At 30.7% G+C, this 26,565-nt stretch overlaps 4 protein-coding genes across 4 annotated transcripts; all 4 read left to right on the top strand.

Moving 5' to 3' along the window:
• Positions 1 to 1,038: 1,038 nt before the first annotated feature.
• Positions 1,039 to 2,323, top strand: LOC105635615 (putative xyloglucan endotransglucosylase/hydrolase protein 23). Its single transcript, XM_089724829.1, has 3 exons — positions 1,039 to 1,410; positions 1,517 to 1,710; positions 1,807 to 2,323. Exons 1-3 carry the CDS (start codon positions 1,138 to 1,140, stop codon positions 2,198 to 2,200), a joined length of 861 nt encoding a protein of 286 aa, XP_089580955.1. The 5' UTR covers positions 1,039 to 1,137; the 3' UTR covers positions 2,201 to 2,323.
• A 950-nt stretch (positions 2,324 to 3,273) lies between these two features.
• Positions 3,274 to 4,540, top strand: LOC105635636 (xyloglucan endotransglucosylase/hydrolase protein 22). The gene is made up of 3 exons (XM_037641308.2): positions 3,274 to 3,772; positions 3,848 to 4,041; positions 4,119 to 4,540. Exons 1-3 carry the CDS (start codon positions 3,500 to 3,502, stop codon positions 4,525 to 4,527), a joined length of 876 nt encoding a protein of 291 aa, XP_037497236.2. The 5' UTR covers positions 3,274 to 3,499; the 3' UTR covers positions 4,528 to 4,540.
• Positions 4,541 to 19,153: 14,613 nt separating this feature from the next.
• On the top strand, positions 19,154 to 21,056 carry LOC105635634 (NAC domain-containing protein 2). The gene is made up of 3 exons (XM_020679911.3): positions 19,154 to 19,627; positions 19,959 to 20,239; positions 20,313 to 21,056. Exons 1-3 carry the CDS (start codon positions 19,216 to 19,218, stop codon positions 20,784 to 20,786), a joined length of 1,167 nt encoding a protein of 388 aa, XP_020535570.1. The 5' UTR covers positions 19,154 to 19,215; the 3' UTR covers positions 20,787 to 21,056.
• A 2,881-nt stretch (positions 21,057 to 23,937) lies between these two features.
• On the top strand, positions 23,938 to 25,963 carry LOC105635614 (xyloglucan endotransglucosylase/hydrolase protein 22). Its single transcript, XM_012218696.4, has 3 exons — positions 23,938 to 24,304; positions 24,639 to 24,832; positions 25,391 to 25,963. The coding sequence occupies exons 1-3, from the start codon at positions 24,029 to 24,031 to the stop codon at positions 25,776 to 25,778; spliced, it is 858 nt and encodes a 285-aa protein (XP_012074086.1). The 5' UTR covers positions 23,938 to 24,028; the 3' UTR covers positions 25,779 to 25,963.
• Positions 25,964 to 26,565: the final 602 nt, after the last annotated feature.

Raw genomic sequence — 26,565 nt, 5'->3', positions numbered from 1 at the left:
CAACCATTTCTCAATCGTGTTATATATTTGAATTCTGCTATTGCTGGTCCAGTTGGGGCCCAATGGATGAAAAAGCCTTGATAGGCCTAATGAAACTTTTGACCCAAAAGCCTTGATAGGCTTTGGACCCATGATCGAGAGGGATCAGAAGAAGAGACTCGTCGGGAGTGTATTTTCTATGTTTTATTGTGGATAATACAGAAATAGTCAGTTCTTAATTTGTTTTTTATATGTCATAGAAATGATATTTTAGGTTATACCAGACTATCTCTCTCTAACTTACCAAATTAAATAAAACTCTTATTATCAAGAGGTTTCGAAATTGAAAACTTTCCACTTTTCATAAAACTTAATAAACTAATCAAACTATATTTGATTAATTATCTGTATTTAAAATAATTTGTATTTGATATAATTTCTACTTTGAATCAATAGATAGGATACAGAAAAAATATGTATAGCTTGCACTTTCGTTTGTAATTTTTATACTTGACGGGAGTCACAATCATTATTTTTCCTTGAACCTTATTGCTTTTTCCACAATCATCAATGTACTCGTCACCTTTACTTACTCTATATACGTCAACACGATGTCATTTGGGAGCTTTGACAAGTTTAGTATAGAAAAAGAACCCACAAAAGCAAATAAATGGTGGGTCTTCATCATCTGACTGTAAGACCTGTTTCGTATTTGGTAGTATCACCGACTAAATGGGCACAGTAGTTGTCTGGTGGATAGAAAAGAAAGGAGCGAGCAAGTAAACGAGCAGACCCACACTTTTTGTGTTTGGTGAAAGTCGAAAGGAAAAGGATGGTTGGCGTTGGCTACTGAATCCTGAAGTGATGGCCCTCTCCACTCGTCGAAACCGCGTTTCTTTTGTTCTCTGTTCCTTGCTATTCTATTCATTACGTCCAGCTTTCTATAATCTTTGCCAACTGGAAACAACCTGACCCATCCGAAACTTCCTATGCATTTGCTCTTACCTACTCTAGCTATTTCACTTCTTCATCCGATTTTCGACTATAAAAACCCATCGAAGCTTTACCCGCAAATCACCTCTTCACTTGAAAACAATTTCTCTTTCATTACAAAAGATATAGATATCTCTCTCTTATACAAACACATTTCCATTTTCAATGGATCCTTCAAGAGTTTCATTACTATTGTTGCTTACATACTTTAGCTCTTTGATATTGGCTGCATTGGGTGGTAACTTCTACCAAGATTTTGACATTACTTGGGGAGATGGCCGCGCTAAGATACTCAACAATGGCCAGCTTCTTACACTTAACCTAGACAAAGCCTCCGGTTCTGGATTTCAATCCAGGAATGAGTATTTGTTCGGAAAGATTGACATGCAACTCAAGCTTGTTCCTGGCAATTCTGCGGGCACGGTCACTGCCTATTATGTAAGTTCTTTTCTGTTGCGGCTTCAGGATCACTAAATTTAGAGCTTGTTTTGTTTTTAAAATACATATATATTCGTTTTTGCTAATGATATATTTGAATTTGCAGCTATCCTCAAAAGGTTCTACTTGGGATGAGATAGATTTTGAGTTCTTGGGAAATTTGAGTGGAGATCCTTACATTCTTCACACCAATGTGTTTAGCCAAGGCAAAGGAAACAGAGAGCAACAATTTTATTTATGGTTTGACCCAACTGCTGATTTCCACACCTATTCCATTCTTTGGAATTCCCAACGCATTATGTAAGCAAGAAACTCCATCAAATCTTCAACTTACTTATTTTCAAGTTGAATTTTAATTTTTTTAACTAATGATAAACTTTCTCTCCGCTGTTTCAGCTTCTCCGTTGATGGCACCCCGATTAGAGAATTCAAGAACTTGGAATCCGCAGGAGTTCCATTTCCAAAGAGTCAACCAATGAGAATCTACTCAAGTCTGTGGAATGCAGATGATTGGGCTACAAGAGGTGGTCTTGTGAAGACAGATTGGAGTCAAGCTCCCTTCACTGCTTCTTACAGGAACTTCAATGCCAATGCTTGTGTATGGTCTAATGGAGCATCTTCTTGTGGTACAAATGCTGCATCTAACACAACTTCTTGGCTTTCAGAAGAGCTTGATTCAACAAGTCAAGAGAGGCTCAAATGGGTTCAAAAGAATTACATGATCTATAATTATTGCACTGATATTAAGAGATTTCCACAAGGACTCCCTACAGAATGTAAACTGTCCTGATCCAAAACCCAAATATTGCATATAGGAGTGTGTTTGATTCTTTGATTCTTTTTGTTATTTGTCATATTGTAAGTTGTGGATTGAGTATTGAAATATACTAATATGGGAGCATTTTCCAGATTCCGAGATAGATGTCCATTATTTGTTTGTGATTTTTCACCAGTAGATTCTATAAAATTGGTTATGTTTGAACCAGAAAATATTCACTAAATTAACAGAATTATAAATGAATACTAAACGTAACAAGGGTACAGGCTAATTAAAATTGATCAGTTCAAAGTATAAACTAATAAAGTTAAATATTTCAAAAGAATTCTATAGTTAATTTAAATATAAAATTCATTTGCTATTAAATTTTATTAATAAAGTCTTAAAGATTGTTTTCAAAAAAAAAATTCATTTTAAAGATGAAATAAATTTTATAGGACTTTATTTCAATTTAAGGATTTATTTCGAATATTATGTATGACAAAATATTTTAATAATTTCCTTTTTAGTATACAAAAAGTCAAAACATCAACTAAATTCTTAAACTTTTTATACTAAATATTTTCATTTATTTAAGACATGTTTAATTTAGCTGTCATGCTAGGTGATAATAGTTGCTGATAACACATAAATGATAGTTGATAGCTCTTGGTTGATAAATATTGATTGTTTATAAAATTTTAGCAGCAATAATTATTAAAATGAAAAATTGCTATTAATATATATATATATATAATTTTCTATTTTAATATATTAATTATATAATTAAAAATATTAACTTAAAAAATAATTTTAGTAGTCACTATATAAAATTAAAATAAATCTTAATATAATTGTTAGCTTTTTGAGAGAGAGGTCCTCTTTTTTCCTCCTCACTTTGTTACCAAAAAAAAAAAAAATCTTAATATAATATAAATAAAAATTTCAAAGAATCAAGTTGAAATTTATATTAAACTAAAATTAATTTTCTTTTAACTAAAATTAATCAATTCAATATTAATATATGCACATAGTTAGTTGCAAAACCGAGTACAATGTGATCTAAGAAATAAACTTTCATCATTCAATTACACAAACGTGTAATCTAAAAATGGAGTATTTTGTCACTTGTTGGACATGCATTCTCTTTCTTTTCACCTCATTGCCATCTGTGCTCAGCTCTCATTCCTAGTTCTACAACTAGGCATAAGACCTGTCTTCCCTTTAACCTTCCTTCTCTTCTATGCTTTCACCTTCCTTATATGAACCCACCTACCGGAAAAGAAAAGAAAAGAAAAAAAAAAAAAAAAAAGGAAAACTGAAGATTTTAACATGGCTACTTCAACATTATTAATGCAAATGCAATTACTTGTGTCTTTAATGATGGTCAACTCTGCATTGTCTGGTAATTTTTACCAAGAATTTGATATGTTATGGGGAAATGGGAAAGCTAACATACTCAACAATGGAGAGTTAGTTACTCTGTCTCTTGATAAGGATTCTGGGTCGGGTTTTCAGTCAAAGCAAGAATATCTATTTGGGAAAGTGAATATGCAACTCAAGCTCGTCTCTGGCAATTCTGCTGGAACTGTCACTTCTTACTATGTTAGTATTCAGTTCATTCATGTCCAAGATTTAATTATCAGTACTATTATCTTATATTTATATTTCTTATTATAGCTTTCCTCAAAAGGGTCTTCATGGGATGAGATAGATTTTGAGTTCTTGGGAAATCTAAGTGGTGATCCTTACACTGTTCATACTAATGTAATCACTCAAGGCAAACGCGACAGAGAGCAACAATTTCATCTCTGGTTCGATCCAACTGTGGATTTCCATACCTATTCCATTCTCTGGAATCCTCTCGCAATTGTGTAAGTTTAACACTTGATTATTTGAATTGATTTTTGACTGTTTTTGCATATTTATATGTTTGAAATCTTGTTTATAGCTTCCTCATTGATGGGACACCCATAAGACAATTCAAGAACTTGAAATCTAAGGGCATTCAATTCCCAAACAACCAACCGATGAGGCAGTACTCCAGTCTGTGGAATGCTGATGATTGGGCTACAAGAGGGGGGGTCATCAAAACAGATTGGAGATATGCTCCTTTCACTGCATCTTTCAGGAATTTCAGTGGACAAGTCTGTGTATGGTCCAATGGTGTGTCTTCTTGCAATAATCTAAAGTCTCCATCTTCAAGGCCCTCAAGTTATAAATGGCTTAAAGAGGAACTTCAACCAACAAGTCTGCAGAGGCTAAGGTGGGTCCGAAATAACTACATGATATATAATTATTGTACAGACACCAAGCGTTTTCCACAAGGGTTACCTCCTGAATGTGCCTTTGAGATATAAATAATATAATAAGCTCCAAAATTTTCTATATATTATTATATAAATCTAGCTTTCAAGCTCCATAATAACATAAATCTTTTCAAGCTCTTCATTTCTTATTAAAAATAGAAAGATTAGCCAGCTTACTTTCAATAAGCTTCTATTCTCATTTCCGATTTCAATTTGATAGTGATATTTGCAAGTATACGAAATTGCAACAAATAACAAAGAGTGAGTGAGTAGAGTTCATTTCCATGAGGACTGTGTATCAAGTATCAAAATGTTCCGATGAGGACTGTGTATCAAGTATCAAAATTATGTGAACCTACTATTATTTAAATGGTAATTTGGAAATTATTTTAAGAAATTAAATTCAACAAATAAAAGATAATAAAAAGAAATAAGCAAGACAATTTTGATTAAAAGAAATCAAGGATTAAAAACTACTAGGGATTTTGACTTCACTTAATTCTATCTAATTTATTTTATTATATCTAATTTATTTTATTAGTTCGTTAATCAATTTTAATTGTTTAAGTAGGGGAAACAACCCTAAAATCACTAACAAGCTCTCCCGATGTATTGTTAGTTATTTTAACCTCCAATTACCTATCTTCCAATAGCGCAATCAAACATGAATTAAATCATTAAGTTTTATGGTTTATTTTGTGAATTCATAACCTAAGGTCATTAACTTATTAAAATCCCCCATGAGTCACACCATATAGCTTCCACATTAAGTTATTATTCTCATGTAATTTATTACATTTTCAATATCAAAAACCCTTCTTCCGATAGTGATTAATGAAATAAATCAATTTAGGGGAGAAACTATGCGTGTAAGCATTAAGTTCAATATTAAATTATATCATAAATAAGGAAAAGCAAATCTAATATTATAAATTGGAGAAATTAAGCTACATCAAATCGCTAGTATGAGAATTTAGTTCGACATAGTAATTAAATACAACTCAATTAAACTTGATAATAATTCCATAATCAATCTGAATAATGAAATATAAAAACAAGATTAAAAATTTAGAGATAAAACTAGTCAACAAATAACATGGACGGTTTCCTTAAATCTTGACACAAATCTTGAGCACTTGAAGTCTTAGAGAAAGAGAAAAACAATAGAACAAAAAAATGCTAGAACCAGAGATGCCCTATACAATGAATGGCCTTCTCTTTATATAGACTTCCTGGGCGAAAATCCGATTTCGTTTAGGAAATAGAATCCTCATTAAGTAAAAAATCTTTTTGGAAATAGGAAATTGTTTAAGTTTTGAATTTCTTATCAATTAGGACTCTTCCATGCGCCTAAATAGGATTAGAACTTGATTTGCACATCAAAAAAGTATCTTAGGTGGGCTCATGTAAGTGATAGGGATTGGCTGGCCTTTTCGACTCAAAACAGCACTTTATTTATAACACAGGCGTGCTGTGAGGCACGGTTTAGGTGTGCCGAAACTTGATTCTACAGAGGGTTCAGCACGGGCCGTGTTCAGGGGCACGCTTAGATAAGGATTTGTGTCACGGGCGTGCCACATAGCACGACTAGGGCCTGGTAGGCTCTGAGTCTCCATGATGAAAAGCAGCACGGGCCATGCTTAGGTAAACACGCCTTTGGGTTGATGTCCTCTTTTGGCACGGGCGTGCCATATAACACGGCTTGGGCGTGCTAGAGTCTGAGTCTCCACTTGATTTTCCTTGAATTCAATACGAGCGTGCTGATGTGCACGGGTAGGGCGTGCTAAAGCCTGAGTGTTTTGTTTTATTTTACTCTTTTCTGTACCAAAGCCCTACAAATTTCTTAAGATCAAATGAATTATGATTAAGGAAGCTTTACACCAAAACATAAATAAAACTAAAACAAAAACTAAATAAAGTAATTAAAAGTACTAAAAATCCTAATAAAAACTATATTAAAAATACTATAAAAATAACACTATCACACTGAAGGAAAATTTTCAACATTGACAATAATAAGAAAAATGTTCACTACAAATTGAACAACAGGAGAGAAATGCAAAGACAGCTAATAACTTCACTTCAAATTTTCAACTGGGGAATTTATTGTGTAGACATGAGAATCTCAAGCCGATTAGTTGTTCAAACTGCATAATTTAGAGGTATTTGTAAAAAAATAGACAAGGTGTGGCGAGGACTTTTGTCAAACAGCTGCTCTGCAATATGTTTGGAATGTTCTCTAGAGCAGTTGTGCGTTTTTTTTTTTTTTTTTTTGAACTGGGCAGTTGTGTTTGTAACTTTGCAAAGTGTTCTTTTTATTTATTTTGGCTCTGAGAATGTGTTTATCATATAAAGTTTTTATACTATGTAGTTAAATTAATTGGTTTGCTAAATAAATAGCATTTTTTATTACTTTATTTTTGCAATTTCATATGAGAACTTTATATAATTTCTTGAATGACCATAGTTTTACTTTTTATTCTAAAAAATATCATGCATTTTTGTTTGTCCTTGTAATGATTTTTGGTTGTAGGGTTATTTGTAGGAGGGAGCATTTGGCCAATTCAGTCGATTTGAATAACTTTTTTAACTGAAATTTGTTTTTGACTTAACCGAATTTAATCAAATTTAACCAAACGTTTTGGTCGTACAAATTTTGATCATTAAAATGAAAACTTAATTAACTGATCCAACTTAACCGAAATAAAAATTAACTAAAATTTTTAATCATCACTTAATTAAAATAAAAATTAAAAATATTTTAATTTTATTATCTGCTTAATCAAAACGGTAATTTTGAGAGCCAGCTAATTTGATTAATTCAGTTAAATTAACTTTTAACCAAATTTTAACCGAGTACCGACAATTTAATTTTCTTTAATTGAACATTTTTTCACCGAATCAAATTTACTAAATTAACCGAATCTATCGAATTAGCGAAACCGCATGCTTAGACATGGCCACGGTTCCGGAACCGGCGGTTCCGGTTCCAGAAAAGCTGGAATCGGAACTGAACCGAAATGGTCCGGTTCCGGTTCCGGTTCCGATCCGATTACAAAACCGACGGTTCCGATTGGTTTTCCGGCGTATCGCATAATTTTAAATTTTAAATTTTGGATACCGGTTTAAAAAAAAATTTTATGTGAACATAAAAAATTGAAAAATACAGTTAAAAAAATTTAAAATATGAAGACTGGTTAAAAAAAAATTTATTTGAACATAAAAAATTAAAAAATACACCTAAAAAATTTTAAATTTTGAAGATCGGTTTAAAAAAAAATTATTTGAACGTAAAAAATTAAAAAATACACCTAAAAAATTAAAAAATACTTCAATTAAATTTATTTTTTTAAAGACTTGAATTGTTGAGTGTTGAACATAATGATTTTTTTTAAAAAAAATTTGAACTGAATTTTTTTTTTTTTAAGTTTGAACAAAATTAAAAAAAAAAATGGGCTTGAACTTAATTTTTTTTTTGTTTAAAAAAAAAATTAAGTTGCCTACGTATCCTCTTGGGGTTTAGAGGAATCAAAGCCCACGTAGTTCTTACTTACCTTATATCAATTTCACCCCTTTTACCTTAATCGCTATTTGCACCACCAGTTGATGTTCCCGTTGAGGACCCATCGTATAAATCAAATAAATCTTCATTTTCTTTTGGATTTTCTTGGGCTCTTAGTTCGGCTTTGGTCCAATCATCCACGCACGCTTGTGCTTCTAATGAATCGGGTGTCATACGAGATCGTGTTTCATCAAGTATGTTACCTCCTTGACTAAAAGTTTGTTCAACCGCAACAGTGGAGACCGGAGCTGCTAAAATTTGTTTTGCAAGTAAAGAAAGAATTGAAAAAGTATTTGCGTGACGACTCCACCAATTTAAAATTGAAAAATCTGCATCTGCATAATTATCACCAAACTCAAAAGAAGTTGTTAGATAATTGTCAAATTCAGAAATAGAACTGGATTCCCTTGTTCTTTTTTGTCTTTGCAATAAAACTTGTTGAGCAACATCAATACCACTTACCCTTTGTGTTGAAAATTGTGGAATATTAGATTGAGAAGAAGTAGAAATAGAAGTAGATGAACTAGAAACTTGAACAAATTCATTATATAATTGCATAATATTTTGTTTAACTTCATGCACTAGTACATTTATATTAACATTATCTTCTACATCAAGATTTAATACGTCATAATAAATAGTCAAATAATCACATAAAACATCCATTCTACATCTAGGATCAAATACAATAGCAACAAGATAAAGAGGTGGTATATTTTTAAAATAAGATAACCATTTTTTTTTCATTGAAAAAATACAATCTTTTAATAAATCATCATTTTGAAATTCTTGTAGTGCAGTAACAATATTAATACACATAGGTAAAAATAAATTAGATGTGGGATAATAAACCCCACTAAATTTATAGGTAGCATCATTAAAAATTTTTAAAATATCTAAAATTTTTGCACAAATCTCCCAATTTTGTGGATATAAATTAATATCCTCAATATTATTAGTAACAAAAAAAAAAATAATTCTTTATAAGAAAAAGACTCGTTTAGTAATTCATATGTTGAATTCCAACGAGTTGGGACATCCCTTGGAAAACGTTTTGGTCTTTTATTATTTTCTTTACAAAATTTAGCCCAACTTTTCATCACTTGGAGATGTGTCCATAAATATGAAATAGCTTTTTTAATTGGAGAAATAAAAGAATCAAGAATTTTCAAACCATCTTGTACACATAAATTTAAAACATGGCATGCACATCTTATATGAAAAAATTTACCACCAATATTTGGTTCACAAATTTTTTTAAGTTCAATAATTGATCTAGTATTTGCAGAAGTATTATCAAATGAAATAGAAAAATTTTTTTTTGTCAACCTATATTCATCTAAAATTGAAACAATTACTCTATAAATATTATTTGCAGTATGTTTATCATCAAAAACACGAAAACCAATAATTCTTTTTTGAATTTTCCAATCATCATCAATCCAATGACATGTAATACCCATATAAGAATGCATTTGCCAATGATCACTCCAAACATCACAACAAATTGAAACACGAATTTTCAATTGAGAAAATAAAAGTTCTAACTCTTTTTTTCCTTTGTTATATAAAGAAATAATAGTTCGTTTTACAGTATTTCTTGGTACTCTTTTAGCACAAGGATTTAAAGCTTTTTGACAATAATTATTAAAACCTAATTTTTCACCAAAACTAAAAGATAAATGTTCCATAGAAATCATTTTTGCTAATTCTTCTTTTTGTATTTTTTCAGAATATTTAAATAAAGAAAGGTTAGAAGCGTATCCGGAAATTTGTTGTTGAGACCGATCAACTCCTATTTTTGTTGGATGTTTTGCCTCCAAATGCTTCCAAAATGATCCATAGCCGCCCGCTTGTTTAAATTTATAAGATTTTCCACAATAATTGCAAATTACATCGTACATTTTCTCACCTTTGAATTTTTTTGTGAAATGAATGGAGAATATGTCGGAACTTTGTCTTGCTCTTGTAACAATTTTTGCTCGTTGCTCTTGCTCTTGCTCTTCATCTTCTTGAAATTGCTCATTAAATTCGGATTCTTGAGTTGGAATATCCAAATTTTCATTTGGAAAACCTTCAAAATTAAATTGGTCGGGAATCATATCATAGATGCCGTTTGTAGGGATAGATGATTCTCCAATTTTTCCCTTGCCCTTACCCGAATTTGAGTTTCCTCCACTTGCCATTATATGATAATAAAATATAATTTGGAAAATTGAATAAAAAAAATTAGATAGAATAATTACTTAATAAGAGATATTGTAGAGTAGAGAAGAATAAATGAATAATATAGAGTAGAGTGTAGTATATTGTAGAGAGAGTAAGTAGAGAGTGTAGTATATTGTAGAGAGAGTAATTAGAGAGAGTTGAGATTTTTTTGTAATGAATTTGTAAATAAAATGAGGTATTTATAATAAATCCAAAAATTTATTTTTCCAAAAATACCCTTAAAACTAGCCGTTATATAGCCGTTTATGGCTGTTGGGAGAGGTAATTAAGACATTTCACAAAAAAAAAAAAAATTCAAAAATCTGACAGTTACAACGACTAGAACCGCCGGTTCGAACCGGCGATTCTAACCGGCCGGAGAACCGGCGGTTCCAGTCCGGTTCCGACCGGTTCTCTGGAACCGCCGATTCTGGTTCCTCATTTGCAGGAACCGAAACCGAACCGGATTTTTCCGGTTCCGGTTCTGGTTCATCCCAGTTCCGCTTCTCACCGGTTCCGGTTACGGTTCCGGGCTGGTTCGAACCGACGGTTCCGGTTCCCGGAACCGTAATTTGGCCATGCCTACCCATGCTTACCCTACTTATCTGCGTGGGATGTTATTGGTTTCTTGGGTAGTTACCACCGACTAAAAAACGAGGAAGTGGAGAATTCAGATAAGATTAAAAAAAAAAATAAAGAGAAAAGATACATGATGGCAAAGACGGCGTCCATACAGATAGATAGAGTATAAAATTAAAGGGAGCAAACTTTTGGCTAACCAAATTAGGGGCAAACTGAATAGTTTCAGTATTCGTTTTGGTCCTTAGATTTCTTCTCTTTTTTTTTGCATGATAAACAAGATTGAAAAAATTACTCCATTTTTAACATTTTTAATATATATAAATATATATTTCAAATTTAACAAAAGATAATAAAAGATTGTTTGAAGGAAAGAGTATTTTTGAAGGTTTTTAAGGGTAGGGTAAGCTTCGTTTTCGACTTTCTTCACATTAATCTAATTCTCCCTTTATGTGATTCATAGTTTCTTTTCAATCGCAAATCTGCAAACTCCTATTTCCTAGTGATTTTGTCAGTTTATCATTATTAAAATAGGAGAGAGAGAATAATTTTCAAATTCAATTTTTAATCACTCAAAAAAAATTTGTTAAGAGCGATATTCTATATGTAGAGATTCTTGTTGATTTTTATTGTGCCAGGCTCAGCATGAGCCATTTAGCATTGCTCCATTTAGCATTATTCTTTTTTTTTTTTTTTAATGATAATTAGTAGTTTTTTAATCCACCAAAGTGATGGGAGCAGCGGAGGGTTAAAAGTTCCCAATTACCTGGGACATTAATAAAAGTAATATTCTTTGTTCAAAAGATAAAGATTAGTTCCAGGTGAGTTTTTTCCATACGCAAGTCCTCAAATCGAATCTATGATTACTTGCTTAAAGGGATCTAGCTATTTCAGAGAATTTTAGCTGTAATTATCATTGGGTAAAATTGGTATAAAAATCAAAATAGGATGAAATTATACCAAAATTTAAAATTGAAAGGTTTTTTTTTTTTTAAACCACAGGTGTCTGAATTCTATTATTAGTGATAACCTAATTCTGCTCGGGACTTAGTTACATTTAAGGCTCTTTGTCCCTCCCTGCAAGTGTATTTAGTAGGCACCAAATCCAAGAACTTTTCTATATGTTCAACCTCCATTGACAATTGAGTCACAATCTGTGGATAAAATTGAAAGTATTTTTTTGTCATGAAATTGGTACAACAATCAATATTTTTTTTTTTATTCTTTTTTAGCATTTTGGGATATGAACTGTCATCATCAGTGAAACACTGAAACTTTAACCGCAATCATATCGCTTTAAATCTTAAACCTTTGGGATAAAAAACAATTGGTTGGTTCCCCTTGAAAAACGGAATTAGGAGTTTGAAACTTTCTAATCCTTCCAATTTCTTTGCTTTTGAATATTTTCAAATGAATTCTAAAAAAAAATTTTAAAAAAAAGCCATGGTAATCACAAAAATGCCAAAAGAAGGACAATCGTTGGTACCAAAACTAGCAGATTTGAACTCTCAAGTCAATAAGATGGAGATTTATGATTTGTAATTTGATTTTTGCCGGGTAAAAACCTACTTTTCATAAATGAGAAGTTCTACATTGGCAATAATTCTTGCAAGCATACGTATAATGGAGACATTGACACAATGTTTGGGATTCTTTTATAAAGAAAGAGAAATACACATAGTGAATTGGGTAGAGAATGAAGGGACATTAATGGTGAATTGCTGGTCTAAAGATAACACATTGGGAAAACATTACCTAGAATTCAAACAAGATTTCAAATGGCAATTTTATGATGAATACTTGTTTGGACACACAAAATTTGAATGTGATTTGCAGTTTTACAATGGAAGCTATCCAAACAGAGGCCATTTTGTGGTGTACGATAACAGGAGAAAGATCAGAAGACGTGATTGCTTTAAGCATTGCATGTGGGGTGTTGGAGTTTATGGTTTATATGCATTTGATGAGAAGGATGTAAGATGGGATTATGAGATTCCATGGCCAAGCAAAAATAACTTTGGTGAAGAATAAGGTACAATTTGTTGAAAGTGGGTGTAATTATTTCCTACGTTTGATTAATTGTTTCCAGTTTTGGATGTTTATATTGTATTTTTGTAATTTTAGATTTCATAATATATGTATTTTTTTCCAATTTTTTTTATTTTGTTTTTGGGTTATTAGAAAATTTTTTTATTGTTTTAATTCTATTACAAATTTTAATTTTGAAAAACTCCATGTATCATCTTTTAATTTTTTTTAGTTCTAGAGATAATACTATTGTAGGTGCCTTAACTTTCAATTTCTTTTCTATTTTGGTATCTAAAGAGAAAATGTTATCAATTGATTGTTTGAACTTTAAAAAATTTAGAATTTAGTGTCTCATGCTGAAATGAACAACCGAAAAAACACATTAGGATCATGTGAGCCCCACATCTGTCTCGCTGGATGCATACTATTACTTGGTGGTGGTTATGGGCCTTCTGGCGGTGGTAATGGTGGTTGTTTTGATATTGTGAAATGGAACTCACGATGATGGAGGTGGAAACAGGAGGCAGTAGACGAAGTTTCCCCTCCTTCAATCCTAGCGACGGGCATTGGATGGGGAAACCACCATGAACGGCGGTGGTGCAACACCTATCGAGGCTTATTCCAACCAATCAACTCAGCCACCCCTTAAATTAACATCAGAAACGGGCTCCTTACCAAATTGCAAGTCGGATGGTGTGATCACTGTTAAATTTTGGCAAGCTTGATTTTTCGGCCACCGTGTACGGCGGTCCTGTGACCGGCTCGTGACTCTCCGGCAAGGACCTAAGAAACAGAATTTTGTCCTCTTCGTGATGATCATGGTTCTACAATCCGAATTTAATTTGGTGAGCTCTATGTTTTGATATCATATTTTCTTGCTAAATTCAATTAGAGTAGATTAATTCGTAGATTACGAATATGCAACAAAAATCATATACCGACTTGTTTAGTAGTTGAATTGCAAATTGATGCAAATTGATAAATAGATTCTGAAGCTAAAGATTTACAAAACTTAATTGTATGAGTGTTACGCAGACTCGGATTAATTCTATTAACTAAAATGGTTCGAAACTAATTAAAATATTATTTAAGAATCTAAACCTTGTAGGGATGTTAGGTGAGAACTAATTAAATTTTGTTAGAAGGCTTTGAAGCCGAAAAGTCGCTGAACTTGATAAAACAATGGGTAATGTGACCCTAATTAGTTAGTTAATTAGATAATCATGAATTGAGATTAGCTAAGTCTAGTTGGTTGTGCATAAGAAATGTAAGATGAGAATTTTAGTCGGTTAATGGAGGTTAGATGCTTAATTCTAATAGTGTAACCATTTCCAATATAGATGGAAGAATCGAATCTAAGTAAATAATAGTTAGAATTATTTATTGTTAAAAGTGAGCTTCAACAACTTTAAGTAATTCAATTACCTTAAAGATATTAATGTGGTTAGCTTACGACTTAACAAATGATCTTATATAAATATTTAATTGTTAATTATCTATTAGTGGAAACCGAAATATCTATATTATACATAGATGTTTATGTAAATATTGATGAATTGAGATTGAATGCAACTAGTGATAATGTCGATGATGCGGAACCCGTAGGAAAGGATTCCTAGAACCCCTAATCGAGTGGATCGGATCAAAGAATGAGATAAAATTCGCCTCTATGGCACCCCTCGTTTATAAGGAAACGAAAACACCAATAATCGAGATTGTAAAAATTGGATAAACGTCACAATAAGTTGATAAGTTTACGTAGAATTCTTGATGCAATTAGAGGAAGCAATCTCTCACTATCACTCTAAGCAAAGAAACAAGCAAAGCTTGATAATTTTTGTAATTCAATTTTATCAAAAGTTGTTTGTTTACAAAGAAGATGAGAATATTTATACTAACCTAAACATATTGGGTAACTTATGGAATAGACCTATTAACAAAAAGGCCCATACAAAAATAACAAAGAACTAAGCCAAAGCATAAAAACATAAAAACACGTCCAAGCTAGTGTCTAGCACCCGTGCTACAGGAGGCAGACTCTAGCACGGGCGTGCCACACCATCAGCACATGCCTCCAACATTGAAACCTAGGAAGGCCTTCAAGTTCCTCACAACACTTGTTAAATGCCACATTATGAAGCTCTTGTGTTGTTTGGACTTGAAAATATAAGGACATGGCTGCCCCATATCGCTTGATACGGCTTCGTGTAATCGGTCCATTAGGAAGCACCAACGGATCTCCTACATTGTTCTCCATGCTTCCTTGAGCTTTATTGATGAGTGGTGGCGGATCCCTATCAGTCGAACTGAGATTAACGATTATTTATAATATGAAAATGTAAATTTAAAATGAAATATTATGATAATAGTAATGATGTGATATGTGAATATTGATATATATGATGTGATGATGGTGGATGAGATTTCTTTTAATTAGCATTATTCACCCGTGGATTGGGCTGTGTTTCTATTGATTAGTTTGTGATTTTGCACAAATTAGATAATTCAATTTTAGGGGAGATGCTGTCGAATGCCCGGCAAGGTAGTTGAGTGGATAATATGGAATAAGAAATTTAGACTTGAGAAAATATATATTAGAAAAATAATAAGGACAGCGAAACTAATCAAATATTTTGGAAAATTAAAGTAGTTGAATTGAAACTTTGAACTTAGGCTAGCACATATAACATATATAAGATTAGAATATATAAGTTAGGAGTAGGAAACTGAAATAAGGAATTTTTGTTAACCCAAAATATTCAGATTAAATAGTTGCAAAAAAGATAGATGCACTATTATTGAAATCAGAATCTAGAAATAACAATCAGGCTTCATGAATGATAAAGTTATTTTGATTATTTTCTTGCATGTCCCGAGGAATCAAATGTCAGATAACAGGATATTGAAAAAGGAGCACAACTTCTTGCTAAGTTAAAAAATAGTGAGTAGTGTTAGATAATTCACATCATCCACCAGCATTTTTGCATTTATGCATGCATGACTAAATGTTATACATGCATTACTTGGTATATTGCTATTTGTGCTGCACTTTGTTGCTATTGAATATTGTTTAATTAATTGTGGCGTGCTAATTGTATGCTTTGTTTGTGTAGAATTGGAATGAAGTGGGTTACTGTTGGGTTTTTGAGGCGGTCTATGATACATCTGCCATGTATGAGGAGATCAGCATCCCTCGTGTGCATTTGATGAAATATGATATGAAAAACTACAGGGTGGCCTCCAGCTGGTATGGAAAAGAAAAGAGAGTATAAAAAAAGGTCAAGTGAGGTTGACACCAGTCGGCCATGTATGGAGGATCGGCTCCCTGGTGCATACGTGATGAGAGGGCGGACCATGTGTGAAAACGGCTCGTTGGGGATTTTGGTGACACCACTGACCAATTTCCACTTGATATGATTATGTAAAGGTGTTAGTATTTTTGTTTGCTATTGCCATGCCATTTGCATGATTGATTGTATGATTATATAACTAGTTAGATAACTAAATTGATTTTAAATACATATTTATGTGATGTGTGGGATGAGAAAGTTATCTAATCTTACTTACTGAGTTTAGGCACCCACCTTTGCCTTAATATTTTTTTTTTTTTTTAGGTTACAGGTTCTCCAATATCTCATTGTTCTCTCTCATCAGATGTCTAGAAGATACATTGATAAATATTTTTTGAAATTTTAAACTCTTAGATTGTTCCGCAATTACAATAGTCATATATAATAAATTTAGATTGAATTTAGAAAATTATTGATGTGGTACTTATTAAAGTTCACATTATTTAATATATTAATATTGGCTTAGAGAATTTTGAAAATTGATTTATTATTGAATAGGGGCTCTTAGGCAAATGTCATATTCACAAGTTTCATTTTTTACTAAATGTCATAAATAGGAAATATTAAAAAACCAACATATTTAGCCAAAATTAATTTAAAAAATATCCATATTAGCCTTTCCCCATTTAATACCTAACCCGTTAAAAACACACCTCGTTAGTAAACCTAAATAAAAACTAATGTAGCTCAATCAACAGAAAAGGAAACCCGAAAGCACCCAACTTCTCTACTTAAATTAAAAGCAAAATAATTAACACCTCCTATAATTTTGAACCATTAATTGTTTGGGAAATGTGATTTTAGATGTTCCCAATTCAAGCACTTAAATGAATGAACTTTCTTACTTTTGAAGAATTTTTCCTTATAAAAATTTATAAGAATTTTAAATATTAGAAATTATACAATATTTGTTCTTAGAAAAAAAATTTTGTAGTTTTCAATTATGTAAATCACAAATTAATGTTTAAGATATAACATGTTACCCGATGATATATAAACCGTGGGTAATGCCCAAGTGCAGAGGATTGAAATCACAGTTGGCGTAAGAATCTCATACTAAAAACATCATTGGCGAAGAGTACCTCTTATCAGTGTTATGAAGATCGGATCGTTCAATGAACTGATGAAGATAGAGATTCATTAAACCGGAAGATTCGACCAGGTTCAATATAGTTCAACTAGATTTTATATATATTATTTTAAATGTATTTAATAAATAAAATTGAAAATATAAGTTAAAAAAAAACTTTGATATCAAATAAAAAACAGTTTCAAATTTGGCCGTTAAAAAATAATAAATAATTTTAAAGAAAAAGAATAAAATATGACTAAATTAGTACTAAAAAAATTAATTAATTACAATAAAATATATTATTATTTTTCACATGTGACTTTAAAATTAGGAAATTATATTATTTTAATTAATATATTATGACTTTGGTTTTAGAAACAAATAGGTCCAAAAACAAAAAAAAAAAAAAAAAAAAATCAGATGGCCCAATTTTTAATAGCCCAAATTTTAAAAAGCCCAACATTTTAAAGGAAAGTCCAGATTTTTAATAGAATTGTTGTTAACCAGTCTAGTTCACCGGTTTTTAGCTGGATCTCCTCTGGGTCAAGCCAGTTTTTTTGACTTGCGATTTTTTTATGCAATCTAGACCAGATTAGAGTCTCGTTCCCTATTAAACCCATAGAATCGGTCAGTTCAGTTCGATTTTCAGAACAATGCCTGCAAGCACTCTGATGCTTTAATATAATGAAGAATTATAAAGATAATTAGCATTTGATTGAATGTACCTTTGAGATAGGATGTGAGGTTATAAATGCTTAGAGAACTTTCAAGTTGTTGATTAAGAATTCTGGTATTCAGTGCTTGTCTTGTATTTGACTTTTTGTAGTCCGTAGTGATAGTAGATTATATAGCAACTCAGACGAGCGTTGAGCTAATGCTCCTTTATCTTATTTTTTTGGTTTAAGCTTAAATCTATTGGTAATACAAATACTAATATTGTTTTTATTAATTGGAGTGAGCTTTGGTCGACTTCATTTAACTTAAGACTTTGTGCAATATTATATATAAAAAAAATATGAAATGCAAACTGAAATCAAGTAAAAACATAATCAAGAAAGAAAATTATAGAGCAAGTAGTTTTGGACATAATATGTAAAATTAGTTATAATCAAATGTGAATTATAACTATTATAAAATGGGACACTTAATAAGATTGTTTTGCGAAATAGGTCTTTCTCTAGTCAGTATTCTCATTTATATGAGAAATGCGAAGTCTTAAGTTCGAGATATAAGAGTTTTTACCAATTTGATTAGAAAAGAGGAACGTTACCCTATTGTGTAATTTATAGTATTCCTTCGGCACATTGACCTTCCAATGAATAAAAAAAATAAAATTTCTAATTTAATTAAGATTCCTAAACCTATTAAAAAATAATAAAAATTCCTAAGGCGTTTTCCATTGAATTGTTTTCTCATTCTCATATTTATATATAATTTATTATATAGACCATATTAATTTTATTTTTATCTGCTGCAAACCTTTTGCAACAAATGCTTCATCTGCGGTACTATCTTGAGCACTTTAGAAAACTCTCTCACATCAATTGGGAATACGAAGTTTAAACATCAATTTATACAGTCTAGGTGAAAATTTTTTACGTGAAAATTCTTGGATAGTTAATTAATTAATTGGGCCTTTTCAAAAAAAAAAAAATAATAATAATAATAATAGGGTTGTATATGGTCAGTAAAATGATAACTATAAGAAAACCATAAAGAAATAGAAGATAAACTTTAATCAACCGAACTATCTATTTTTTCTCTGAGGATTCTTATAATTTGTTTTTGTTGTTATTTTATTTTATCTATATTTTTTCAATTAAATATTTTTAACTCGTTTGATATTTATATTAATAGAGTCCCTGTATTCTAAATCATTCAAAACTCCAGTATCTCAATCAGAAAAAAACTCTCTTCTTTCTCCTTCACAGAGTCCTACGATGGAGGACCAATATAAGCGGGAGGTTACTGTAACAAACCCTGAAAACAAAGATAACACTATTACTGATCAAAGCCATAGCCCTTCTATATATCATCTGCCTTCTTCTCCTACTAATACTGATTTTTCTTCTAATACTTCAGTTATTGATCCTTTGATTAACAATGGCAACAACAACAATAACAGTACTAATATTATTGTTGCTTCTGTTGATGGTGATAATGGAGGATTTAGGGTTCTGGCAGATAACGAAGAGCTTTATTTGGATTCTTTCCCAGCTGGGTATAGGTTTAAACCCTATGACAGAGAGCTTGTTGTTAGCTACCTCAAAAAGAAAATTGATAACGTACCTCTGCCTGCTAATAGGATCAGAGAGGTTCAGTTATATAAGCATAATCCTGAGACTCTTGCAGGTAATAATTTATATATATAATACTAAATCATATATTGGATTTTTATCACCTTTTGTTTCCATATTTGGATTCTTTGAGTCGTTTTATAATTAGTTCTTTGATGGATTGATACATAAATCATGAGGACAAAGGAATCGTACTATATATATATATTATTTATTTGAATTATATTGGGTTTTGATTTGTTTTGTATTTTGATAATTAAATTTCAATAAAGCATCTGGATATGTGCGTTTTGCTTTGTTTTTATATTTTGCTTTTTTCTTTCTCAATTATGATTATTTCGTATTTAATTTTGTCCTTCAAAATGAATATGATGAATTTATGGCAGCAAATTATAAACCACATGGGGAGAATGAATGGTACTTCTTCACGCCGAGAGATCGAAAGTACCCAAATGGGGACAGACCTAATCGAGCTGCTGGCGATGGATACTGGAAGGCTACCGGTGCAGATAAGCCTATTTACAGTGGAGGCATTAAAGTTGGATTCCGGAAGGCATTAGTGTTCTACAAAGGAAAACCTCCGAGAGGTGACAAAACTGATTGGATTATGCATGAATATAGAGTGAACGAACCTCAAAAGAGAAAAAGACAGGGAAACGATATGAAGGTTTTCCTCTTTCCCTTTTGTTTAATATCTTTTAAAACCCTAATTCTTAGTCTCACCTTGTTCTTTGTGGCAGCTTGATGACTGGGTCTTATGTAGGATATATAAGAAATTTGATAAAGGCTTTAGAGCTCCCGCTCGACCTCGAGGTCAAGCTCCGACAAAAGAAACTGATGCTTATGAAAATGAGCATGAGCTTGAGCATTCAACAATGTTGCCAATTAGAGAATCGAAAGAAAACTTACTGCCTATTGTGGGAACTTACAACCATGAAATCAATCCATATCTTAATACCCATATTGCAAATTCTACTTTGGTTGCATCTCATCATTTTAATGGATATGTTGAATCGTTCGACGAGCAGTATGCTTACGGAATCGGACCTGTGTTAGGTCCCAACCTTCCATTTCAGAGTCATTCCAATCCTTCAACTGACTATTTCAATTATCATCCTCTGGAGAATCTGGATACATTGGGTGATTTCTCCTCTTTTGACAACTATGATCATTTCCCGCCCTATCAACACAAGAATGGTGACAACTATCATTGACTATATTGCGTGGAGAGTCTGCAATTTGAAGGTGATAGCTTCCATTGGCGTACTGACCTTAATTTTTTAAGGCAAAATTTAGTTGTTTGAACATATTAATTCTTAGGTTATGTTTTAGCTGTTTTTGCTGTTAGGATTGGTGATCTTTGAAAAGGCATGATAGCTAGATAAACAATATGACTTAGCTTAGAAGATGGTTTCTAACTAGGTTGATTATGCTAAGCATTTGCTATTAGGATTTGTTAATGTGATTTATTTTAGTTTGTTTAATGTTTTCTTTGTGTGATTTATTTTTTTGCTTGTTAGATGTACTATTGCCACCATTAGCATTTTTTTATAGTCCTAATTATTTTACAGGAAAAATAGCATTTTTAGGGTTCAAGCTCACCCAAAACAATCCAATCTAATTTGAAAATATTAGATAAAAGATCAACAATACAAAGTTCATATGAGAAGATTATCTCTTTTTTTGAGATAAGAGAATAAATAGTTGAAATAAAACCAAAAAAGAACTCTAATCAAGCAAAAAAAAAAAAAAAAAAAAAACTCCTCAATTTGCACATACCCTAACCATACATAGTTAATTCTGAAAAGATCGATATTTTCAAATTATTAATTATCAAAAAGGCTGAAATATATATCGGATACATTTAAAACTTCGGAAGTATTTAAACTATGTAAGAACAACATTCAATTTTTTTAATTTAATAATAAGTTTCACACAGCTGAAAAAATTTATTTTTGTCACAAATAATAGAAAATAAAAATAACCCAAAAAAAAAGCAGAAAATCAAAATTTAAATTTCTCCGAAAGATTTGAATTGATAAACAAAATCAAAATTTCATTTTGAAATTCAAAATCTAAAAATCCTATATTTAGAATTTTTTTTTTTTTTTATCCTTTGACTCATTCAAAATCAAGATTTCAAAAATTGAAAGATTTTGTAAACATATTTTCCTTATCCTTTCTTTTTTCTTTTTCTTTTTTTTTTTTGAATAAGTGAAAAAGATTTACTAATGAAATAAACATAGTAAACATTGTAACAATATAAAAGTGAAGGTGTTGCTGGTCATAAACAAAAATAATTCATTCATAGGCTTTTATCACATAATTCACTTAATTTCATAGATATGGATAAACTTAGTTCTAACTTTTGTAGGTAGAAAAGAACATGAGTGGGAGATGATTTTTTGCGAGCATTCATTATGTGTGTCCAAATATTTTTTATTTTCTTACTTTATTTGTTTGTTTATTTTGGGGCAATCAAGCTTTTGGTGGAAATGGTCCTTTAGAAGGTCAAAGCTCAACTAAGTGGCTGCCGCCTGCGCACTATGAGCGCGTAAGATTTTATTAGACCAAGGAACATTCTAGTTATAGCCTACCCTACCAAATAAGTGGCTGGGGGAACTTACCAATTACCGGCGTAACCAGTATAAATTGGTGCAAGTTGGCATCGTAGCCAACTAGCCATGAGTCAATTCTAGGTTACTAAGGGCGGTCGTGTTACATAATGGTGTTTAGTGTTTTGAATTAGTTAAAGTTCTTTTAAAAGTCTATGGAGTGTTATCTAAATATTCAGCGTTTCACTTGTTTTACTATTTTTTTTTTTTTTCAATCTTATCTTTATCCTTAATTAATATAAAATCTTATCCTTAATTATCACATTATTTTATTATCTTTTTGTTTAACTTATTTTTATTTGATAGTAAAAGAAAACAAAATATTATTTATATATTTGTATTTAAATTCAAATAAATATTAAAAATTAAAAATGTTGATCTCCTAAAATATTAAAAATTTTCCATTTTATTTATAAAATAGTAAACTTTTCAATTTTTACTCTCTTAAATTTTGAAAATCTAGATATGAAATCATTCTTTTATAATGAATTTAATTGAAAATTTTAGGTGAATATTTCAATGCCTTTTTTTGTCATTTTAAATTTATTGTCAATTGAACAATTATTTTTATTGAACATTTTCACTTTCAACCACTATTAAAACAGCTAACAGCTAGTCGCTAATAGCTAATATTACCGAACAGGCCCTTATTCATTTATTTTGACTATTAAAGTTCTTTTTTTCCAAAAAAAAAAAAGAAAAAATAAAAGCCATTTTATATTTTAATTTTCTGCAAAAAATTGGCATATACCACTCGAGACTTAAATTCGAGTATTTTATTTTATGAATTTTTATAAATTTAGAGTATAATGTGAAAAATACACTATAATCCTTTTATTTGACATATTTAGCTTGTAATGAGTTAAAAATTTAATTCAATTAGAATATAATTCTTTGTTTATGAAAAAATTAATCACTTAATTACTAAGTCAATCAAAATGTAAATTTTTATTGAGATCAATGGAAATCAAAGTATACATGAGAAATCATTTTCAAAAACTATAAAAAGCTATCTAAAATAAATAATGAATAAATAAATTTAAATATAATTTTTATTTTTATATATTTTTTACTTGGCATATGTTTTCTTCAAGCTCGAACTAAATAATATTTCGACACAATAATAGTGAATTTAAACCTTTTATCTTGCAAGTAAAATTTATACTCCATCCGTTTCATCATTTATATGCAAAGTTGTTTTTGCACAAAGATTAAATTTTCTCTATTTTTCTTTATTTACCCTCAATACATCAATAAATAAGTTTGTCACAACATAACAGAAACTTATATATATATATTAATGCATTTCACAAAATAAAAAAAGGAGCAAAATGATTTTTGTACTTCACGCAAAATCCATTTTAAGTTTACCTATGTAAATGGAACTTGTAAAATAAAAATTTTTGCCTATATAAATGGAACGATCTCTCTTATAATCCAACTGCATGTTGGTGTTAATTTAATAATGTTTAACAGTAGTGAAAAAACCAACTAATTGGTACAAAATACAGAATTTGTGAGCAGGAGAATTTGCTAGTGGGTTAGGTGTAGACAGTGGACACAAAACCTAGGCAACAACAAACCAATAAATAGTACTTCCTAGAAGCTGCATGTAGTTGGAATAGGTGATCATGACAAGCATTTCTATGTGCTCTAGTTTCTGGAATCCAGCTGTAGACTTCTCATTTCTTTGCAACAACCCAAAATCTGAACATTCCTACCTCTACCTCTCCCTATAAATACCCACCAAATTGAATCCTTTCAATTTGTCAGAAAAACAAAACAAACATATCTCAGAGTCCCAAACTCCTGAAACTGCCTTACTTGCCCTACTAGCTAATATGGCTCGATCAAATCCTTTAGCTCTACTACTATTGATGCTTATAGCGGGTTCTTCTTTTATGGTTGCTATGGCTGCAAATTTTTACCAAGATGTTGATATTACGTGGGGAGATGGGCGTGGTAAAATACTTAATAATGGTAATCTCATTACACTTTCTCTTGATAAATACTCTGGCTCTGGCTTCCAATCCAAGAATGAGTATCTCTTTGGCAAATTTGATATGCAACTCAAGCTTGTCCCTGGCAATTCTGCTGGCACTGTTACCACTTTCTATGTAAGATACTTGTTCTAATATTTAGATTCTTTTCTTTTTTTTTCTAAGTTCTTTCTGTCTGTGCGTCCAAATTAGCCGATTTGATAGCTGTTTGAGTAATTGATAGTTGTTTAAGTAACTTTTCATAATACGCTAAAAGTTAATTTTTTATAAAATATTGTCTTAACTTTTAAAAAATAATTCAAACACTACGTTATTGAACACTGTGAAAAATAACTTAACGTTTTGATTGATTAAATTGTTAAAAAGCTATTTAAAAAGTTGCTGTGAAACACGGCTTTTTATATTTTATTGTTATATATTACTAAAAGAAAAGAAATGTTTTACTTTGCAGTTCCACTCTCAAGGATCATCTTGGGATGAAATAGACTTTGAGTTCTTGGGAAACCTTAGTGGCGACCCTTATCTAGTCCACACTAATGTTTACACTCAAGGAAAAGGAAATAGAGAAGAACAATTTTACCTTTGGTTTGATCCAACGGCTGATTTCCATACATATTCTGTGCTTTGGAATCCTGGGCATATTGTGTAAGTATATGCATACGAATAGTGCTCTGTTTGAAAATTATTGACTTTGCTTCTAATTATATTATTATAATTAGAAAATTATGATTTTACCCCTATTTTTGCCATAATATACAACATTACCTTTGCATTTTTAAAAATATATAGTTTTATCCTTATCTTTTATCTCTGTTGCAATATTACATCATTCTATTAATTTTTTTGTACTTTTTCGTCAAAAAATTACTATTTTATCTTTATATTTTGTCAAAATTAACTAATTTATTTTTATATTTATTAACTATTTTGTCCTAGTATTTTGAAAAATTAACTAATATGTTCCTGAATTTAACGGAAATGTATAAAAAATTAACAGAATGGTATAACAGTATGAGAGAAGTAAAAGATAAGAACAAAACTATGTATTTCTAAAAACGCAAGCACAGAGTCATGTATTTTAATAAAATATAAGGATAAAATAGGAATTTTCCCTATTATAATTATAAAAAAAAAAAATCAAAAGTTATTAGGAAACTATTGTTTTGGGCTATTGCTGACTTGTTTAATTTTATCTTTAAACAGATTCTACGTTGATGGTAGACCAATTAGAGAATTTAAGAACATGGAATCAATGGGAGTGGGTTACCCAAAAACCCAACCAATGAGGATGTATGCAAGCTTATGGAATGCAGATGATTGGGCAACAAGAGGAGGATTAGTGAAGACAGATTGGACACAAGCACCTTTCACTGCTTCCTTTAGAAACTTCAATGCCAATGCTTGTGTTTGGTCTAATGGAGCTTCTTCTTGCTCTAATAATAACAAATGGTTTTCACAAGAACTTGATTCTGCAAGTCAACAGCAGCTTAAATGGGTGAGAAAGAATTATATGGTCTACAGCTACTGTTCAGATACTAAGAGGTTCTCTCAGGGCCTTCCTCTAGAATGTACTATCACTAACAAGAATTAAGAGAGAGAGAGTTTTGCTTCTTTTTTTTTTTTTTTTTTTTTTTGGCTCTAGAGCTTTCCAGATTTTCTTTCTTTTATCTGATATAAGATTGGAGCAATGCAGAAATTGATGTATATGATTAAATTAAATTATAAAGGAATAAGAAAAAGTAAAATAGTAGTCCTATCTTCTTTTTTTTACTTCAATACATCTTTTACTCTTTATTTCTTTTTTTTCATCTCTTGTTCACTTTTAATAAATTTGGTCTGTTTTTCTTTCAGTAGATTTGTTTTGGTTTTTGTTATTTTTGTTGTCTCTGTATTTTGAATTTTTTGTTCATTTTCTGTGAGGATTTGGTCCGTTCTTTATGAAAATTTATTACTAAAGTAAAAGTATAATTAATATTTAATTTTATTTAGTTGAAGACCTTAGATCTTGATTTCATAGAAACTCATCTTAGTACATCATATGTTGTAAATTCTTAGGAAAAAAAATCATCTTAGTACGTCATTTGTTCAAACTCATCATATGTTATTGGAAAAACAAAAGTATAGAAGATCTTAAAAAAGTTATATTATGTTGTCGAAACGAAAATTTACATCTTTTGTCAAGATGTGGAATGATATAATATTATCTCTTTTATATTTTAATTTTATTATTCAAAATAATATATACCATTCTTTTGATTTGTTAAAATATCAGCTAATACAATTCTTTTGATTTGTTAAAATATTAGTAAACTTTATTAGCTTTTTGATAATAAAATTTCATATATGATCTATATGAGTGTTGTGTAATGTTTGATATT

This window comes from Jatropha curcas, chromosome 8, assembly GCF_041381405.1.
Source record: "Jatropha curcas cultivar XTBG-Jc1 chromosome 8, XTBG_Jcur_1.0, whole genome shotgun sequence".
Taxonomy (NCBI): Eukaryota; Viridiplantae; Streptophyta; class Magnoliopsida; order Malpighiales; family Euphorbiaceae; genus Jatropha; species Jatropha curcas.
This window is presented reverse-complemented; position numbering and strand designations above follow the sequence as displayed.

Bases quoted from the DNA above. Each gene is read 5' to 3' on its own strand.
- LOC105635634 (XM_020679911.3), top strand. From the start codon at position 19,216: ATGGAGGACCAATATAAGCGGGAGGTTACTGTAACAAACCCTGAAAAC. The intron at 19,628-19,958 runs GTAATAATTTAT...AATTTATGGCAG, and splicing joins TAATCCTGAGACTCTTGCAG to CAAATTATAAACCACATGGG. The intron at 20,240-20,312 runs GTTTTCCTCTTT...TCTTTGTGGCAG, and splicing joins GACAGGGAAACGATATGAAG to CTTGATGACTGGGTCTTATG.
- LOC105635614 (XM_012218696.4), top strand. From the start codon at position 24,029: ATGGCTCGATCAAATCCTTTAGCTCTACTACTATTGATGCTTATAGCG. The intron at 24,305-24,638 runs GTAAGATACTTG...TTTACTTTGCAG, and splicing joins GCACTGTTACCACTTTCTAT to TTCCACTCTCAAGGATCATC. The intron at 24,833-25,390 runs GTAAGTATATGC...ATCTTTAAACAG, and splicing joins TGGAATCCTGGGCATATTGT to ATTCTACGTTGATGGTAGAC.
- LOC105635615 (XM_089724829.1), top strand. From the start codon at position 1,138: ATGGATCCTTCAAGAGTTTCATTACTATTGTTGCTTACATACTTTAGC. The intron at 1,411-1,516 runs GTAAGTTCTTTT...TTGAATTTGCAG, and splicing joins GCACGGTCACTGCCTATTAT to CTATCCTCAAAAGGTTCTAC. The intron at 1,711-1,806 runs GTAAGCAAGAAA...CCGCTGTTTCAG, and splicing joins TGGAATTCCCAACGCATTAT to CTTCTCCGTTGATGGCACCC.
- LOC105635636 (XM_037641308.2), top strand. From the start codon at position 3,500: ATGGCTACTTCAACATTATTAATGCAAATGCAATTACTTGTGTCTTTA. The intron at 3,773-3,847 runs GTTAGTATTCAG...TTCTTATTATAG, and splicing joins GAACTGTCACTTCTTACTAT to CTTTCCTCAAAAGGGTCTTC. The intron at 4,042-4,118 runs GTAAGTTTAACA...TCTTGTTTATAG, and splicing joins TGGAATCCTCTCGCAATTGT to CTTCCTCATTGATGGGACAC.